The sequence below is a fragment of the Prionailurus bengalensis genome, chromosome C1 (assembly GCF_016509475.1).
Source record: "Prionailurus bengalensis isolate Pbe53 chromosome C1, Fcat_Pben_1.1_paternal_pri, whole genome shotgun sequence".
NCBI lineage: Eukaryota > Metazoa > Chordata > Mammalia > Carnivora > Felidae > Prionailurus > Prionailurus bengalensis.
In genome coordinates this window covers 179107815-179127177 of record NC_057345.1, presented here as the reverse complement: position 1 = coordinate 179127177, position 19363 = coordinate 179107815, and the positions used below count along the sequence as shown (strand labels likewise).

Here is a 19363-nt window from a genome sequence, read left to right as displayed (position 1 = left end):
ATATTTTTTTAAATTTTCTTAAGGTTTCATTTACTTATTTTGAGAGAGAACAGGGGAGGGGCAGAGAAAGAGAGAAAGAGAGAGAATCCCAGGTAGGCTCTACACTGTCAGCACAGAGCCCAACGCAGGCCTCAATCTCATGAACCGTGAGAGAATGACCTGAGCTGAAATCAAGAGTCGGGTGCTCAACCGACTGAGCCACCGAAATGCTCCGGTAAAAATATTTTTGTAAAAGAAAAACCGCCACAGTAAAACCGAGAAAAAGAAAAGCATGGATTTTTATACAAAGCCATCCATTACAGGGTAAAAGAATTGCTCTTGGAAATTTGTCTTATTGCTACGGATACTTCACAACCAATGATTGATTATTTCTGTCTTCTTTGGAAGCTCTGAATATTGAAGCACTAAAAAATGCCCAGCCTTGTATTATAAACCAAACAATGTGTGTCTTAGTTTCTGGCGAATTTCGATCCTAAAGAAGACAGGTTAAAAAGACACTGTTTATTGATGAATATTCACTCGCTGTTGAGAACAGACTCATGTACAGGTAATCTCCACCTCCACCTCAATATTTACATATTCTCAGAAAACAAAGCAGAGCAGAGTTTCCTTTAGGAAGTATTCCAACAGGCAGCTTTGCTCCTAGTCAGCACCTTGTCATCAATAATAGCAAAGGTATGATCTAAAAGGAAAAAGAAAGTTATAAATCCCAAACCATCCAAAAGAGTAAAACTATATTCCATTTCCTACAAAAGGCATGGATGTGGACATATGTAAACACGTCATGAGGTAGACAGCACATAAAAGTGTAAGCCAATTGTATCATAAATTCAAAAAAATATAAAGAACAGGAGTTCAGAGACCGGCTCCGTCCCCCCTCTCCCCTGTGAGTGGGGTCCTTGTTCCTTCCTGCTCTAAGGATGCCTTGTGGAAGGATCTCCTTAGACTAACTCCCTAGCCTCTCTCAGCCTCTTCCTCACTCTTCACCCAGGCAGGAGGAGGGACTTCTCTGAGCAGTGAGGTGTGGAGAGGGATGTGAGCATGCACACACACTTCAGCCTTCTTGTTCCCCACACTGTGTTCCCATTCAGCCTACTCTGGTAAGTAAGTAAGCTCTACTTACCAGCGCTCGAAGATAAATGGGGCAATGCACACAAGGAGAGGCCAGGGGTTGCTTAACACTGTGATGCCTAAGTCTTGCCAGGCTTCCAGAGGACTACTAGAACACCTGCTTGGGTGAGAAACCAAAAGCCACTTTCTTCAACCTTGCCTCTAACAGTAAGAAAGCTGCATCCTCTCCAAAGTGAGTCCTGTGCCTATTTCTCAGGATTCCAAACTGGGTGGGGGAAAGCAGATTGTCTATTAGACCACTACATCGGTTAGTTTTTGCTACATAACAAATTTTCCCCAAACTTAGCAGCTTGAAGTAATAATACCATTTATCAGTTCATGAGTCTGAGCATCACCTTCGCAGTTCTGGGCTGAGCCAGCTTGCCTGATCCCTCCTGGGCTTGTTCATAGGCTGGTGGTCTGCGGGCAGCTGGCTGATCTAAGGTGCCCTCACTCATATGTCTGGTGGTACATTCCACGTGGTCTCTCACCATCCAGCAAAGTAGCCCAGGTTCACCCACATGGTGGTAATGAGAGGGTTCCCAAGAGGAGCATGGGAGGACACACTCCAGTACGCAACCAACCTTCAAGTCTCTGGTTGTGCCACGTCTACTATTGTTCCATTGACCAAAACAATACTCATGGCCAAACCCTGAGTCACCGAGAGAGGGGACTGCTCAAGGGTGTAGACACAAGGTGAGAAATTATTGTAACCATTCCTGAAAAAAATCTATCAGATTGGAGCTTATTAAAACAAAACGGTGACAAATTATTTGACATTCTTCCAATTGAGAAGTGGGACCTATGTGCCTCACCTCTGACTCTGGGCAAGCTTGTGCCTACTTTGACCTAATAAAGTACAGTGGAAGTAACACTGTATGATCTCTCAGACTACTGCAGGATGTTTCCTCTCGGGACACTCTCTCTCAGAACCTAGCCACCTGTGAGAGCCCACACCACACAAGGCCACATGTAGGTGGCTCCAGTCAACAGTCCCAGTTCAGCACATGCTTTGAATCATCCTAGCCCAGGAGCCTGACATGTGACATACGATCAAGCTTCTAGAAGACTCCAACATCCACTCATGCAAGTCACACCCAACCAGTTGTCTTCCCAGCTGAAGTCCCACATATCAGGGAGACAGGCCAACCCTAGTGTGCCCTACCTGAATTCTCGATCCCCAGAGTCCAACGGCCTATGACAGGGCCATTGTTTTACACCCTACTAAGTTTGGGGTGGATTGATAAGTGGGAAACAAATTAATTTCAATATTTGCCTTCCTTCATAATTCACAGGATAGTATTTCTTTCAAGCCAAAAAGAGAAGGCAGTGACAGATGAAGTTTGAATACCAATAATTTTGCTGCCTTTCTGGGATTTAGAAAAAGCGTTTAAAAATGAATAGCATAGAATATTCAGATATATAAAATAAGTCAGCCATAGGGATGTACTGCACAGCATATCAATTATAGTTAATTATCCTGTACCGCATATTTGCAAATTGCTAGGAGAGCAGACCTTAAGAGTTCTCATCACCAGGAAAGAAAAGTATCTGTAACGATGTACGGTGGCCAGATGCTAACTAGACTTATTGTGGTGATCATTTAGCAATACTTATTTGAAATCACTATGTTGTACACTGAAACTCACATAATGCTGTACGTCAATTCTATCTCAATATAAAATTGTCTTAAATATTCCAGATAAAATTACCCAATAAAGCAGGAGCTTTAATTCTTGATAAATCTGTCTATGTCACAGCGATATCACTTGTTATTTCCTGTGTACTTGTGTTTATTAATTAATTCAAGAAATATATGCTAGGTGTCAGACGCTATTTTGGTTGGTGCCATTCAGCAATGAACCACACAAACTAAGTCTCTGTCCGTATAGGACATATATTTGGCTAGGGGCTAGAGACAACAAGAAAGTAAGTATGCAATAACGAGAAAAAGTAAACATTTACTGAATGTTTACTAGGTGCCAGGCATTGTTAAAAGAGTTCAGATGTTAAAAAATTTACACCTTTTCACAACACTATGAGATCGGTACTCTTACTACCTCATTTCAAAGATGAAAAACTGGGAGACACAGAGAAATAAGTAACTTACTGTCTCGTTGTTTAGACATGAGAAACCACATGATAAGAGTTGTTCAAGTAGCCTCATAGATATGCCCCAAATAATGAAGCAGGGAAAGGTAGGGCCTGCCTATATTTAACCAATTCCATCTTCAGTTCTGGATTTACTGAGCACCTGCTGTGTGTCAGATATTACACGAGCTCTTCATACACTCTTGTGAACAGGAAAGCCATACATCCTGTCCTTAAACTATAAGGACAAGTATATATGCACACCTGAAACATAAGGCTTTTTTACAGCATATCTATCAGTGCTATTCTTCTTTTAGGAGATAAAATCCCTCCAGACTTTTCTCACATTTTCTTCACAGCGAAAACTGCCATCAAGTGCCACAGCTATAAGGAAGTACCTAGACTATTAATTAAAGCAACAGGTTGCCAAAAGTTTCTAGTTCATAACACTAGATCCAAAATCCTCAAACGCAAATGTATAAATCGTATGACACCTACAAGCATTAACAAAGTAGCAGAAATACTACCTCATAAAATAAGATGTGCTAACTGTGCTTCCACATTTTATCTTCCCTACTGAAGCATGGGTGCCATTTTCTATTTCCATAATGCCCCTTGCCTAACAATAGTAACCTTAGAGATACAGTTGTCAGGCGAGTTCAAGACTTAGGTTTTCAAGCATCCCTCTTCTAGAAAGAGAGAGTAAGTTATGGGGCTTTCTCTTCCACTCGCAGGGAGCCCAACTAGCTTGGCTGATCACGTGTCTTCTTCCAGGTATTAAGTACCACCAATGATGATCTACACCGTTACTACACGGCTGCTGGAAGGTGAGGCAAAATAGACTTCCCACAAAATGGCAAATCTTTTCCTCTTTCCTGGACTACAAGAAGCTAACTTCTGGCAGTTTAGAGAGAACAAGAATGAGTCTGCCCATTGCTTTACACCCCTGAAGCCTGGAGACAGCAACTCCCACTGGCCACCTACGAGTCAGTGCTCTATGTACATAGGGTGAAATTTCCTGCTCTTAACACGCATGTAGTCCTTTCCTTTCTGTAGCAAAGGGTACTCTAAAATACAGGGTGTTCCCACTACCACAAATTTCCATCTAATTTCATTGTGGGAACAAATGGTAACGAACACCATAAAAAATCCATTCATGAGGATATATTAATCTTAACTGGAAACGAAATGAGTGTTTAATATTTATTCTCCATGGATACTGCAAGAATCAGGGGCAGGAAGATATTTCTGTTTGGAACATACTCTTCAAAATGTAAAACCTAAGTTACTTTCTAATACTTACAATAAAATAATCCTTAAATATTTTCCTAGAGTCCTCAAAAGCAATTTTGATTCAGTCATTCCACAATGTTTAGATGATTACCCTCATTTTAAAAATAGGGTATTGTTAAATTAATAACTAGAGTTCATCTGTCTTGTAAAAAGTGCTAAAGATATATAAATATTTTTCAGAATAAAAATTAAGCATTCCTTGAAATGGTGGTCTTCAAACCGGGTCAAATCCTTTTTCCTTCACAGCTATCGTGAGCCACCAGACGTTGTGCGGAAAGCTTACAAGGGTGGTCATCAGTGCTTCTGGTTACATCATATATGGTTTGCATGAATACTTTTTGTTTCCATATTTGACATAAAGCCATTTAACCTAAGCAGCCAGTTTCATTTCACATTAAAGATTCTCCTCAAACGTTTCTCTGACAAGTATATATTTTTTAAAATATGGCTTAAGCCCAATGTATGGCACACAAAGTGGAAACTAAAATAGAAAATCAAACTATGTAAAAACTACAGAACAGTGGGAACGGGAAGAACCATAGAATTCCTCCACTTCAATCCCACTGTTTCAAAGAGAGGAAACTCTAGAGGAGGCTGGGTGGCTCAGTCAGTTAAGCGTCCGACTTCAGCTCAGGTCATGATCTCACGGTTCGTGAGTTCGAGCCCCACATTGGGCTCTGTGCTGACAGCTCAGAGCCTGGAGCCTGCTTCGGATTCTGTGTCTCCTCCCTCTCTCTGCCCCTTCACAGCTTGTGCTCTGTCTCTCAAAAATAAACATTTAAAAAACATATCCCTCTGCCACATTAAAAAAAAAAAAAAAAAAAACCACACACACACACACACACACACACACACACACAAAGATAAGGAAACCCTAGCCCTAGGTTTCTCTCTGAAATGTGATTTAAAAACTTAAAAACAAAAAATCAGCTACACACTTTCCTCAAATTACTTAAAATGTTAATTTTCAAATGGCATTCCTCTGGTTCGAGTCACCAGCAAAGATCTCAGGGGCCCCAGAGGGGTTCTGGGGTTCTGGTTACTCAGCTTCTCTACCAGATCAGATCTTGTTTCCTCTATTTCCTATTTGGGGTTCGGCATACAATTTCATTTGAAGGAAGAATGCCACTGCTATAACAAATCTAAAGGGCATTGTTTTGGACACCTGAGTCAATTTATTACCTTTTTTTCTAGTGCAAACTTAGATTTTTTTCAATCCCAATAGGTGGTGAGGAGGCCAGCAGTGATGGGAGGTTCAGTGGTGCGGCCTCAAAAACATAGAAGGATAAACATTCAAGAGGATAACCAGGCTGTGGTTCCGGGAGGAAGTGCACAAACCCTAAGTTGTCATTTCCTATTTTCCAAATGAAGCAACTACGAAATCAATACGAGCAGAAATATGAGGGCAGTGCTGTATGTACTGCAGGTTCAAAGTCACTGGAGAAGGGGCCATATTTACAACAATCACGCCCACTTTAGAAAACTCTGGACCTGGGCTGTTCATTTTTTCACCTTTGACAAGGACATTTCACTTCCATAATCACTAATCATGACTAAGGGAGGCTAATAAATCTGTAGTTCTTCCCACCAGGTTTATCACATTTTAATTATCTAATTACACCAAGACAAACAAAATTTCCCACAATAAAATCTGAAGTACAGGTCCACTCATTTTATTGAATAAATGTTACCCCAAAAGTTACTAAAAAGTTATTAAATTAAAGAAAACTCTATTTTACTTAACTGTTTATTTATTTTGAGAGCAGATTAAGAGAGAGAATGCTAATGGGAGAGGGGCGGGGGGTGGGGGTGGGGGAGAGAATCCCAAGCAGGCTCCAGGCACACAGCACAGAGCCTGACAAGGGGCTTGAACTCACTAACTGTGAGATCATGGCCCGAGCTGAAATCAAGAATCAGATGCTTAACTGACTGAGCCACCCAGGTGCCGCATATTTATATTCTATTTTTAATCATGAAACAATTTTGTTAAAGAAATGAACCATCGCAGGATCCTTTTTGTTAATGAATTAACTTAAAGACCTAAAGAATCTAAAATACGGTTGGACTAATTCTTATTTCTTTAGCAAGCTTTTAAAGATTTTCAAAGACAAAGACTTTAAGTGATCTTTAAAAAAGATTTAGACATGCTAAAACAATCTGAAATCACAGTCTAACATAACACATAGTCTGAAACACATTGTCTAAGAAAAAGAAATTGTATTCTTATATCTATCTCTTAAAGACTCAAGTATCTAAAATATTCTAATATATGTTTTGCTATTCTGAACTTCTTTGAAAGGATTCAAGTAAAATACTCACAGTTACTTATCACTCCTCCCAGTGGATCGCCTTTAAAATCAAATTCAATGTCCATATATTTGCCCTGCCAAAGAAAAACTTTGTGAGTTTCAAGTTGACCTCAAAATTATTCAGTCAGCACATCTTCTCAGAAAATAGCATACTAAGCCCTTTATACATTTTTTTAAATGTAATTAACAGACAATTTATGTAACCATGAGGCTAACAATATGCCTCCATAAATAATTCATACTAAATACCCCATTAGCTCAAAGCTAACATATCATGTTGCTAATTTAAGAATAGATCTTCTTAGGCAACATGTGACTTTTCCATTTCAGATACGTGTTTCCAATCTCTGAAGTGTGTGTGTGTATTCAATTCAAGAATAAAAACTGGGGAAAGGCAGTACTCCTTGTATATGCACTGGTCGGGAATATAAATTATTTCACTTTTATAAGCAAAATGGTTTTAAGCCATGGCTAAGAAACTCCCAAGCATACTGGATAGTGGATAAAATGGAACACATAAAATACTGTTTTTATATCTACTCAAATGAAATGCATGATTATATGGTGTGGCCAATCCAGAATCAAAGACTGATCATTATTACTCTCTTTGGTTTTTGATCTAGATTATACAGTAATATATATATCCCAGGTTCCTATTACATTTTATAGACGGTATTTTAAACACACAGAAACACACATGGAGTTTCATACTATGATTTTTAAAGAACTGGTCTATAACTATCTAGTTAAAGAGTAACAAGTATAACAGAGTAACCCTGACAGCTGTTTTTTGTTTGGAAAAGGGATTGTTGATCTAATAAGTGGTCCTTTTGTTTCATGTTCTACTTTAGTAATAGTCACATAGATGGCTTGTAAATAATTCTCCCAAAGAATTACCACTTTAACTCCTTCTGTTTTCAAAATCATAGTAAGGGGGAAGAAACATGATCACATGGCACTCAGTCAACAATGCAATCTGTGACTTTTTATTAGCTTATATATGCTCCCTCGCCCTTTTCTTTCTTCATTGTCAAGGGTCACCTGTCCTAAGTCTTCTCTTAGTCATTAAGCAAATGCCTATTAAGCATTTCCTAGATACTAACATAGACACAAGGAAAAAAGTGAGCACAGTTCCCACCCTCAAGGAACTTGCAGCCTGAGGGGAATTGAGGTAGGTAACGAGGAGATTTCTGTGTCTGGAGATAGAGCCTACGGTGGGTCAGGGGCACAAAGAAAGGGGGACGAATGGTGAAGTCGACCCTAGCTTAAATGCTAAGTATCAGGGTTAAGTAAGGCAGCAAGGAGGCGAGAGAGCAGGAAGGAGCAGGCATAAGAATCAGTATCCATGGACACCTGGGTGGCTCAGTTGGTTAAGCATCTGACTTCGGCTCAGGTCATGATCTCACAGCTAGTGAGTTTGAGTCCTGCATCGGGCTCTGTGCTGACAGCTCTGAGCCTGGAGTCTGCTTTGGATTCTATGTCTCCCCTTCTCTCTGACCCTATCTCACTCGTGCTCTATCTCTCTCTCTCAAAAATAAATAAACATTAAAAACAAAAAAACAAAAAAAGAATTGGCATCCATGATGATGGTGAGGGACGCTGGAGCATATCATGGCATCAGAACATTCACCTGACAGCAAAGTCCTGTCAATAAACATTCCTAAACAGGGAAGTCATGATCAGACCTGCCTACTTGCAAGATCACCCTAGATAATGTGGAACGGACTGAAAGGAACAAAACCAGACAGAGCTGATAGGAAGTTACAGTAGTCATGGGAGAAATGTTGGTGGCTTTCAGCAGCAGTAGCGATAAAGGGAAGATTAAATAGAGTTGAGAGTCACAATGACGGATCCCGGTTGGACATATGAGGTTAACACAAGACAGGGGCAATGATTAAAAAGTCCAGGAATGTGGCCCAGGCAACTTAGTGATCAGTTATGCCCTCCATGATGGCAGCAGACACAAAGGAAGGGAGAAAGCATAACTTCATAGGAGAGTCAGAGGCTGACCATATGAGAGGGGGTGATTTTGATGGAGGGTGGTTCCTAGACACAGGAAGTGACCAGATCTAGAGCACAGGTGGAGGGATTGGCGCAAGACAGGAGTTGAGAATCTCCCAGTGTGACAGGAGGGTATCTATGTGGATACAGGGCCAGGTGAGGCACCAAAGCTGAGGACTTGGATGAGGAGGAAGAGGAAGACGATGATGATAATGATTTCCATGAAGTAAGCATAACACCATCAGAGTAAAGGATAGGAGGTTTGAAGACAGTAGACTAAACACTGCAGAGCATGGAAAAGGAAGCTGACCAGGAATAAACTAATGGGCAGCACAGAGAATTCAGATGATCTTGGAATGGCATTCTTCCCATAAGCATGTCATGAGTCTACTCAGAGAAAACCAATTACTTCCCACTGCCTAGAAAATAAAGTCCAAGACCTGAACCTGAAACTCCAAGCCCTCCAATTGAGGCCCCGACCCATCCTTCCAGGCCTTTGGCCCCCAGCTCCCTTCACTGACCCTCTCATCCAGCCACTAACTTGGACAAGTGCAGATCCTCTCTGGTCTCTCCCCTCAGCTTCCCCATACTGTGCCACCAGCTCTTCCTGCTTTCTACTCAATTTTGGCACATTTCAATCTTACGGGCCCACTCAGAACTGTCCCCTGCCCCAGACTCCTCCAGCTTCTCTATTCTGAACTTCCATAAAATGCAACCTGTACCTTTCATGGGAAACTTACTATTTTATGTGTTGTGTTATGAACACAACACTTTTAGACATGTTCATTCTTTCGGACTAAGTCTATAAGCTTCTTAAAAACAGGTATTTATTCATCAATGATTTCTGAGTGTCTACTATGGTGCCAGGCACTGTGGGGCCACCACCGTGAATACGAAGGCTGGAGTACTTGCTCCCATGGCCCTTACTCTCTAAGGTCCATGATCAGAGAGAAACAGAGAAAGTGAATACAGTAATTCCAGAGACGGGGCGCCTGGGTGGCTCAGTCGGTTAAGCATCTGACTTTGGCTCAGGTCATGATCTCGTGGTTTGTGAGTTCGAGCCCCGCATCGGGCTCTGTGCTGACAGCTCAGAGCCTGGAGCCTGCTTCAGATTCTGTGTCTCCTTCTCTCTCTGCCCCTCCCCTGCTCATGCTCTGTCTCTCTCTGTCTCTCAATAATAAATAAGCGTTAAAAAAAAAAAGAATTAAAAAAAAAATAATTCCAGAGACTAATGAATGCCCGAAAAAAACAAAAACAGGATGAAGTCAGAGTCTATAAAAAGCATCATGGAAGTGACACTTGAGGTGAGATCTAAATGATACAAGATGGCAGCTGTGTAATGATCTGGGTACAAGCACATCATGCCGAAGGACCAGCAAGTGCAAAGATCTAAGCAAGAAGGCGCTCAACACTCTTGACAGTCACAAGGGCCTGTGCCACTGAGGCTGGGCATGCAAGGGCAGGGTGGAGCAAGCCCCGGCTGATGTAGGCAGGCATGGGAAGCTCCAGGAGGAGCCTGTACTGCATTCCGGGTCCAAGAGGAAGCCACTGAGGTCTTTCAGCAGGGACGTGATGAGGCTTAAGTTTATAAAGGTCACTCTGGATGCCAACAGGGAAAGGTCTGAAGGCTCCAAGAGGAGATACAGGGAGACCTATGCTTAACTGTGTTTAAAAAAACAACAGAGGTTTCAAACAAATGGATATGTTGCATGGGTTTTTCTATCCTTACGGAATGAGAGGTTTGGTAATGGAATTTTCCTGACCCTGTGGATTCTCTCCTCTTAGTGCCCAGCTTGGCTCTCTACAGATAGTAGACACTCAACTATTACCCCTCTTCCCTCCTCTGAAATCCTTGGTTGGGAAGAGTGATTCTCTTTTCAAAAATGCTGGGTCACTTTCTCAGTAGAAGTTCAATCTATCCAAATAGAGGCACTTGGGTGGGGCGCACTGAGAAGCACTCCACTATGGCGGCTATGACAAGCATGCGTAAGTACACGACCTCGGCTTCTATCACACTGCTCAGGGAAGAGAGCAAGAAGTTCATTCTAGGTTGACCCATTAAACACGGTCAAAGGAAACGCAATTCCCTTGGAGTACAAATATATAATACATAAGCCACAGTTATATAGAGTAGGGACTTGAAATATAGCAGAGTCCTACTATCCAATCATAACATGGAGTTCAGTATATTACTGGTCAAGTCACAGGCTACAAAGCAGAGAAATTACTAAAAACTGGGCATGAAATGATTTAGCCTATAATCAAGTATTAATCTCATATCCTAATACCCATATTATAATAGGATTTTTCTGAAGTTACTTATTAAGCCAAATCACCTGCCAAGCCTTTCGCTCGATTTCAAACATCACAAAGTAGTAATGACACTTTAAGCAATATAGTTTTCTGCATTTTTATGGTCTGAAACTAAATATGTTTAGAAATCTTTTAAAAATGTATATGTATAATTTGCAAACAGCAAAAATAAAGCCTCCATAAGGGAGCTTGATTTATTGGAATTACTTCTATCTGCCCACACTTTGCTTCTAACTCTATTTATATAAAGAGATTAGCCATGTTACCACAACAGGAGAAGGCCCAGCTCCCATCAGTTTTAGCAACGTTAAGGGGGCTAATCCAAAGGAAAAAATTCACGGCACTAGAATTGGGAACCACAGCCTTCTACTTTCCGAACTATCAAAACTACCTCTGCCTGAGGTCACTGTCTTGCCTTAAGCACTGGGTAACCAGAAAAAAGCAAAAAGGAGGCTAAAAGTAGTGGGGGAGAAAGGGCAGGAAGAGTCTCCGACAGAGAGGCACAAAAACCACCCCAAATGGTCCCATGTATATGAGAAGAGAGCTTATAAAGTAGATGACCTTTTATTATAAAATGTATACGGCTGGCTAAACTATAGAAAAAAGGGGCCAATTTAAAAATGTCACCATCACACTCGACATGTATCTCCCAGCTGCCACCAGGCAGTGCCTATGTCCCCATAATGACCAAACACAGGACGGCACGTGTACAGCTGGAGAGACCCCAGCGGGCCGCGGTGCATAGTACGTGCTGCAGAGTGCTGGGGCTTGAGGCCAGGAAGGCTTGTATTCCTGGAATTAGCATTTCCCACCTCAGCCAAAGCCAAAACATCCATTAGCGGCAGTTTTGACCATGCAGTCCCCCTCCCCATCCCCTGCCGTTGGTCGTCAAACCTAATGACCTTCTTTCTATAAAGTTCTAGTACACCCTTCCATCCTCTCCAGTCCCACTGAATAAAGGACAAAAGCTGTATACAAACTTGACACCCAGTTTATCCTTCCTTCTACTTCATTTAATCTGATTCTTAATGATGATTTCTAAATACCAAAATTCAGATAAGTAAAGAGTTATTCTAAATAGCCTCATTTAGGGGCGCCTGGCTGGCTCAGTCAGTAGACCGTGCGACTCTTGATCTTAGGGTCGTGAGTTCAAGCCCTACACTGGCACAGAGCCTCCTTTAAATAAATAAATAGCCTTATTTATTTATTTATTTATTTATTTATTTATTTATTTGAAATTTATTGACCAATTGGTTTCCATACAACACCCAGTGCTCATCCCAAAAGGTGCCCTCCTCAATACCTATCACCCACCCTCCCCTCCCTCCCACCCCCATCAACCCTCAGTTTGTTCTCAGTTTTTAACAGTCTCTTATGCTTTGGCTCTCTCCCACTCTAACCTCTTTTTTTTTTTTCCCTTCCCCTCCCCCATGGGTTCCTGTTAAGTTTCTCAGGATCCACATAAGAGTGAAACCATATGGTATCTGTCTTTCTCTGGATGGCTTATTTCACTTAGCATCACACTCTCCAGTTCCATCCACGTTGCTACAAAAGGCCATATTTCATTTTTTCTCATTGCCACATAGTATTCCATTGTGTATATAAACCACAATTTCTTTATCCATTCATCAGTTGATGGACATTTAGGCTCTTTCCATAATTTGGATAAATAGCCTCATTTAAATTGCCCACAGGGTTGTATGATAGAAGACAAGAAAATATGAAAGAAATAGCTGTCATCCAAAAAGAATTAAAAAGAAAAACCCCAGAAGGCAAAAATAGGCCTTATAGAGCTTTCTGTGTCTCAATAGCAATGGTGTTCTCATTTTTCAAATGTGTATATGAAGAAACACTAAACATCTACTGGTTGTTTAAACATACATGACCTAAATATTAGTGTTAACACTTATGCTTATACAAATACTTACAAATCTAGAGGAGTTGTCATTCCTTACAGTCTTGGCATTTCCAAAAGCTAGTAAGAAAGAAACAGATGCGTGGGTAAAATTGACAGAAAAATAATTTCAAACAGCAGTTTAAAGCGAATGGAATATTTGACAGCTATAAATCCTAGAAAATACAACTTGTAGCAATGACATTTCCGTCCAAACTTCCCATAGAAACATACTTAACAGAAGTCTTAAGAAGTTGCTAACGCGTCAAAAAAAAAAAAAAAAAAGGATTCAAAAAAAAAGAAGCTGTTATATCCACCATCTCTTATCATAAGTTCACAGAAAAAAGAGAGTCATTCCTCTGATTCATGGAATTTTTTCAAATATTACTATAACCGTAATCCTGTATAATTCAATACCTTTACTGCTTTGAGAGCAGTCAATTGAGTGGCTGGCAAAAATGGCTTGTATTCTCTTCCACTATTTTCATCAGTGAATAAGGTTATTTCAGAGACATCTACATAATATTATCAAAGGTTCTGGGGAACTTGATGAGGTTCCCAGATGGAAAAAAGCACAATAAACTTGAATTTTCATTAATTTTAAAACAAATCTATTTCAATGTGATTACATATGTAACTGTGAAGCACAGAAAGAGTAAGAGATTTGGAAACTAACATCATTTCCAATAGGCTAAAAATGCTACATAGTTTCATTAGTCCACATCCATCAGACCTAAGTAAAACTTTCCAGAAAAGAAAAAACACCAAACTGGCCCATAACGCAGAATCCAAGTCTGTTCCAACATTAGCTGCTGTGTGGAGCCCAACCTCCCATAGGGGTCCCTTTTAAGAAAATGAAGGCACATAAGTGTAAGAACCACAGGCTGATGCCGCTCAGGCACAGAATGATCCTGTTCGATACCTCTGGCTCATAGTGTCATTAGGAGAAAGGGGTGTTTCACCAAGCTTGCGCACAAGGGAGGGGCAAATTAATCTGAGGATCACATGGGATAAATATAAGGTGTAAGAGCAGAGGGATCCCACTTTGATGCTCTGGAAGCCCAGCAGTGTACCTCAAACCTCAACGTGCAAACAGGCACCTGCGGATCCTGTTAAATGGGCCTGGAGGTAGGCATGAAATTCTGCATTTCTACCATTACTACCCCCACTCCCACCCCCACCCCCAGGCTATTACTAGGATCCATGGGCCCACTGCAGCTAGCAAGGACTGAAGAGCACACAGTGAGATGGCAACCCGAAACAAATCTTTGGATTAAGAGGCCAGGCATCAAATCCCTGGAAACCCCCCCATAAGTGCATTAAATTAAAGGGAGGGAAGAAAGGAGTAACAAGAGCTCAAATGATTACTAAGAGTTAAAAGCTGATCCAAGTTTTGAAAGCAGTCACATGATCTAGGTGCAGACCTGTGTTTAAGGTTGAAGTTCATTTGGGGGCGCCTGGGTGGCTCAGTCAGTTAAGCGTCCGACTTCAGCTTGGATCATGATCTCACGATTCACAAGTTCGAGCTCTGCATCAGCTCTATGTTGACAGCCCGGAGCCTGCTTCGGATTCTTTGTCTCTCTCTCTCTCTCTCTCTCTCTCTCTCTCTCTCTCTCTCTCTGCCCCTCCCCCACTCATTCTGGCTCTCTCTCTCTCTCTCTCTCTCTCTCTCTCCCTCCCTCAAAAATAAACATTTAAAAAAATAATAAAGTCGAAGTTCACTTGGGATACTCAGTAACCAAACCTGATGAGTTCTATTTCATGTTAGCTGGCTTTTTCAGGTTTTTGATTTTTTAAAAATAGTTGGTTCCTGCTCAGTTACGACAAAATGTACAAAGTCAACACAGGGAAAGGTCTTTGTATCAGAGATTCTGCTTGGGGCGGGAACCGCCTGGCAGGTCCCAGATGCCAAGTTCTCTCTTCAGTAGAAAATAAGCTGAGATGCTCTACTGAGTGGGGAAACCTGCACACAGGAAATACTCAAAAGAGGATGCTAACTGAAGAGAATCGCATCATTATCCATGTCTACCACCAGCTGAGAGGCATTCATAAATGCAACCTTGACAATGCAGAGCGCTGCTCTAGTTGTCATGAAGACCATGACATCGTTCATGTTTGCACAGGCTAGTCTTCCTGGTGGGTGTGAACACGCAGGCCTGCCAAGTTAACTAACTTGCATAGCCCAAAGTCCAACTTGAGATGCTGATGTATAAAGGACAGTTTATTGTGGTTTGAAGGTCAAGGGCAAGTGAAGGAATTGCTTCAAAAAAACTTTATTCAGGGCGCCATTTGCACACCATAAAACCATCTTTTCATCAAACAAATCTGAGTTGCACACACAGCGCTAAACACTAAGGTCTTTTATTGTGAGCCACAGGATCAAAAACAAGTGTTTCATTATAGAACACTTGAGACACATTCCTCAATTGTTTTTTTAAGTTCATTGTTTGAAATGTTCATTTACAGTAGCAGTTCCAGTTAAAAAGTAAAGCATTCCCATAAAAGATAATACATGCCCACAGCAGACATTTCTTCCATTTCCTGCGCTGGGGCCTAGTTCCAAATACCATCAAATAAAGGGTCAGATTCTAATCACAGATGCAAGCTAGAGCATTCCACAGTGCTTCTCCTTTATATCACAGCATTCTTAAAGTAAACAAATACAGAAATACATGTATATCACCCTCACTTAAAAGCAAAAGACAAAGCAAACAAAAAGCCAAATAAAATGAAGGTAACAGCACTTTCTATAATAGCTTCTTTATTCATTAAGGTACTGACGAGGAAGAAAGGTCGGTGACAATGGAATAGATGCTTCAGCCTTTGCTTTTCACAGGCTAAAGTATTTTCAGTAGTCTTATTTCACTTTCTGCAGGGATAAAGATGCCTGGTATCTCCTTGGAATAAAGCAGGAAAGAGGGGCTGGGTCTAGGAAATAAAGACAACAGGCAAGGTTCTGTCCCTCCACACTGGGGAGGGGGTATCCGACTCACCCCAAAGCAGCTCTGCTTTAATCCCTGTTAAGCCTTGACCCTCCGTGACTTTGAACAAAGAGTCGAGCCAACCTACTCTTCTAGACCAAAGATTTTAACCAGGCATGGTTCTGACCCTTCCCTGCCAGGTGACATTTGGTAATGTCTGGAGACATTTTCAATGGCAATGACTGGGGGCAGAGGTGATCCTGGCACCTAGTGGGTAGAGGCCAGGGATGCGGCTAAACGTCTTCCAGTGAATGCACAGGACGGCATTCTGTAGTAGAGACTGATCCAGTCCCAAATGAGGTTGAGAAACCCTATTCTATCCCAACAACTGTATTAAGTGACAACAAAGACATGCATACAATATAAAGCAACATTAAGGGCTTGCCATCAATAGGGAAAGGCTGATTTATTATTTCCAAAGCAAAGAACGGTTTATACCTATGTTTTATGCCAACTTCCATGGCATTAGGGGCTCACCTCTGGCTTTTTCTGATGGCTGCATGAGCTACATGTATGTATATTTTTATGTTGAAGCCCTAACCCTCAATGTGATGGTATTTGGAGCTGGGGCCTTCGGGAAGTAATTAGGGTTAGATGAGGTCAAGAGCCAGCCAGGGTCCCTGCCCCCAACCGCCACACACAAGGAAAAGGTTATGTGAGCACAGAACAAGATGGTGGCCACCTGTAAGCCAAGCGGCCTACTTTGCCAGCACCTTGATCTTGGACTTCTGAGCTTCCTGAAGTCCAGAAATAAATTCCTGTCATTTAAGCTACCCAGGCTTTGGTATTTTGTTATGGCAGCCCAACCTGACTAACAAAGATGGCCAACCATAGAATCTGAACTCTAAAGTCAGGTTTAGACTTTCTGTGACCCTCAAAAAAAACTATCCTTTAGCTGTTTCTCTGGCACAGTCTTTCTAACAAAAGAAATAAGCGTTCACGTATGCTATCCTGAATGATAAAATAGCACCGTGCTCACGCTGCTCTTTTTCACCAAGTTTTTCCTAGCCATCAGATCAAACGCAAACATCAGTTGATTATTTTTAGGCCAAGTCAAAGTGAGTCAAATAAAAATTGAAACGGAAAAAAGTGACTGTAAGTGGAAAAGCTCCTTTTGGATGAGTGAACGGTTTCCTCCTGGAAGCACCTGAAGGCAAGAGTTCTTAGGACACAGCTCACTTGCTTGGCAGGTCGGGGCCTGAATCTCTTCCTTCCTCTTCCCCTGCAGCCCACCTCCCAGCCCACCAGGTACCTGAAGGGCCCTGCGGGCTGGATCTACTGTTCAAGTCACACTGACCCAGTGTGCACAGGAAATCCTACCTTCCAGGACTGGATTGGACTGTAAAAGCTGTTCTTTGACTTGGTTCACTTCTGCTCCTTTTCCACAAACTGCTGCTACGTAGGACATAACAAGCTTGCTGGCCTCTGCGAATGAAACAAACCGTATTTGTAAATTAAGCAGAAATCTGTAAAAAAAAATTTTTGGAGGAAGGAAATTGGGGGTAGAAGATCCACTAATAATGTGTCAGGATGTCTTTATACCTGGGAGTAAATAATGTTTTGGAAATATTTTAAAATATGGGTGCTTTTCACCAGTCAGAAGGACTAAAATTAATAAGACAGGAAACAACAGGTGCTGGCGAGGATGCGGAGAAAGGAACCCTCTTACACCGTCGGTGGGAATGCAAACTGGTGCAGCCACTCTGGAAAACAGTATGGAGGTTCCTCAAAAAGATAAAAATAGAACTATCCTATGATCCAACTGCACTACTAGGAATTTACGCGAAGGATATAAAAATATTGATTTGCAGGGATACAGGAACCCTGACGTTTATAGCAAATATCAACAAGAGCCAAATTATGGAAAGAGCCCAAATGTCCATTAACTGATGAGTGAATATACTATTCAGCTATAAAAAAGAATGAGATCTTGCCATCTGCAACAACATGGATGGAGCTAGAGAGTATAATGCTAAGTGAAATAAGTCAGAGAATGACAAATACCACATGATTTCACTCATATGTGGAATTTAAGAAACAAAGCAAATGATCATGGGGGAAATAAGAGAGAGGAAAACCAAGAAACAGACTTTTAACTATAGATAAAAAACTGTTGGTTACCAGAGGGGAGGCTGGGGGATGGGTAAAATGGGTGATGGGGATTAAGGAGGGCACATGCTGTGGTGAGCACGGGGTGTTGTATGGAAATGCTGAATCCTTGTACTGTTACTCCTGAAACTAACATTACACTGTATGTTAACACTGATTTTGAATAAAAACAAAAAATGTAAAAACTAAAAAATAATAAAACATTTGTGCTTTCTATTCAATGACATGTCATTAATTCAGATATAATAGGAACTGTGCTTAAAGGTTATCACCAGGAAGAAGAAAATTTTGCCGAGTAATACGGCCAATAACCTGTCAGAACTATCTTCTTAAAGCAATCATTTATACACGATGACTGTATCATACACAGTAATTCAACTCAAAAATAACTTGGTAGCTTTACAAAAGTATTTTTTTTTTAACGTTTATTTATTTTTGAGAGAAAGAGAGCATGAGGGGGAGAGGGACAGAGAGAGAGGGAGACACAGAATCAGAAGCAGGCTCCAGGCTCTGAGGTGTCAGCACAAAGCCCGATGTGGGGCTCAAATTCATGAGCTGTGAGATCATGACCTGAGCTGAAGTCGGACACTCAACCAACTGAGCCACCCAGGCGCCCCACAAAAGTATTTTCAAAGTTTAAAAGAACTGTTATCCCCCTAAATATTTCCAAATCCGACTGGTCTGCTCACAACTAGACTAAATTAATGACTCTTCAACTCAGTTAAAACACTAACCAGCTAGGGGTGCCTGGATGGCTCAGTTCATTAAGAGTCCGACTCTTGGTTTCAGCTCAGGTCAGGATCTCACAGTTCATGGGATCAAGCCCCGTGTCAGGCTCTGCACTGACAGTGTGGAGACTACTTAGGATTCTCTCTCTGCCCCTCTCCCATTCATGCTCCCTCTCTCCCTTAAAAATAAATAAATAAGCATTAAAAAACAAAAACCCTAAGCAGCTAATGTAAGGATTTGATAACAAGAAAGACAGCTTTTTCAGGGCACGGTTGTATTCATAGATTTCACTCGTAACTCTGAAAGGTAAACTGCTAAAAGAAGCTGGCTACCTGAGGCACACGAAGATTTCTTAGCTCAAAGGAGGACAAGATTTGTTTTCGGTGGTTTTATTCTTTGGTGTCTACCTATCAGCCTGTGGGCCCTCCCAGCATCTGCCTCCCAGAACCTGATCTTTTAATACTGTGTGCCAAGGAACATTGATAGATATTCAGGGGAAATGAGGTCCAAAGTCAACTGAATTTAGAGTCACC

At 41.4% G+C, this 19363-nt stretch overlaps 1 protein-coding gene across 7 annotated transcripts in view; it reads right to left on the bottom strand.

Moving 5' to 3' along the window:
• Positions 1 to 19363, bottom strand: part of MYO1B (myosin IB) — a 188859-nt gene that overhangs the window by 67724 nt on the left and 101772 nt on the right. For all 7 annotated transcript variants that reach the window (XM_043577349.1, XM_043577342.1, XM_043577346.1 and 4 more), the window contains exons 5-7: positions 17313 to 17417; positions 13046 to 13092; positions 6814 to 6877 (exon numbers count right to left, since the gene is read on the bottom strand). In XM_043577349.1, coding sequence (XP_043433284.1) covers positions 6814 to 6877; positions 13046 to 13092; positions 17313 to 17417 — 216 coding nt within the window. The remainder of the gene's footprint in view (positions 1 to 6813; positions 6878 to 13045; positions 13093 to 17312; positions 17418 to 19363) is intronic.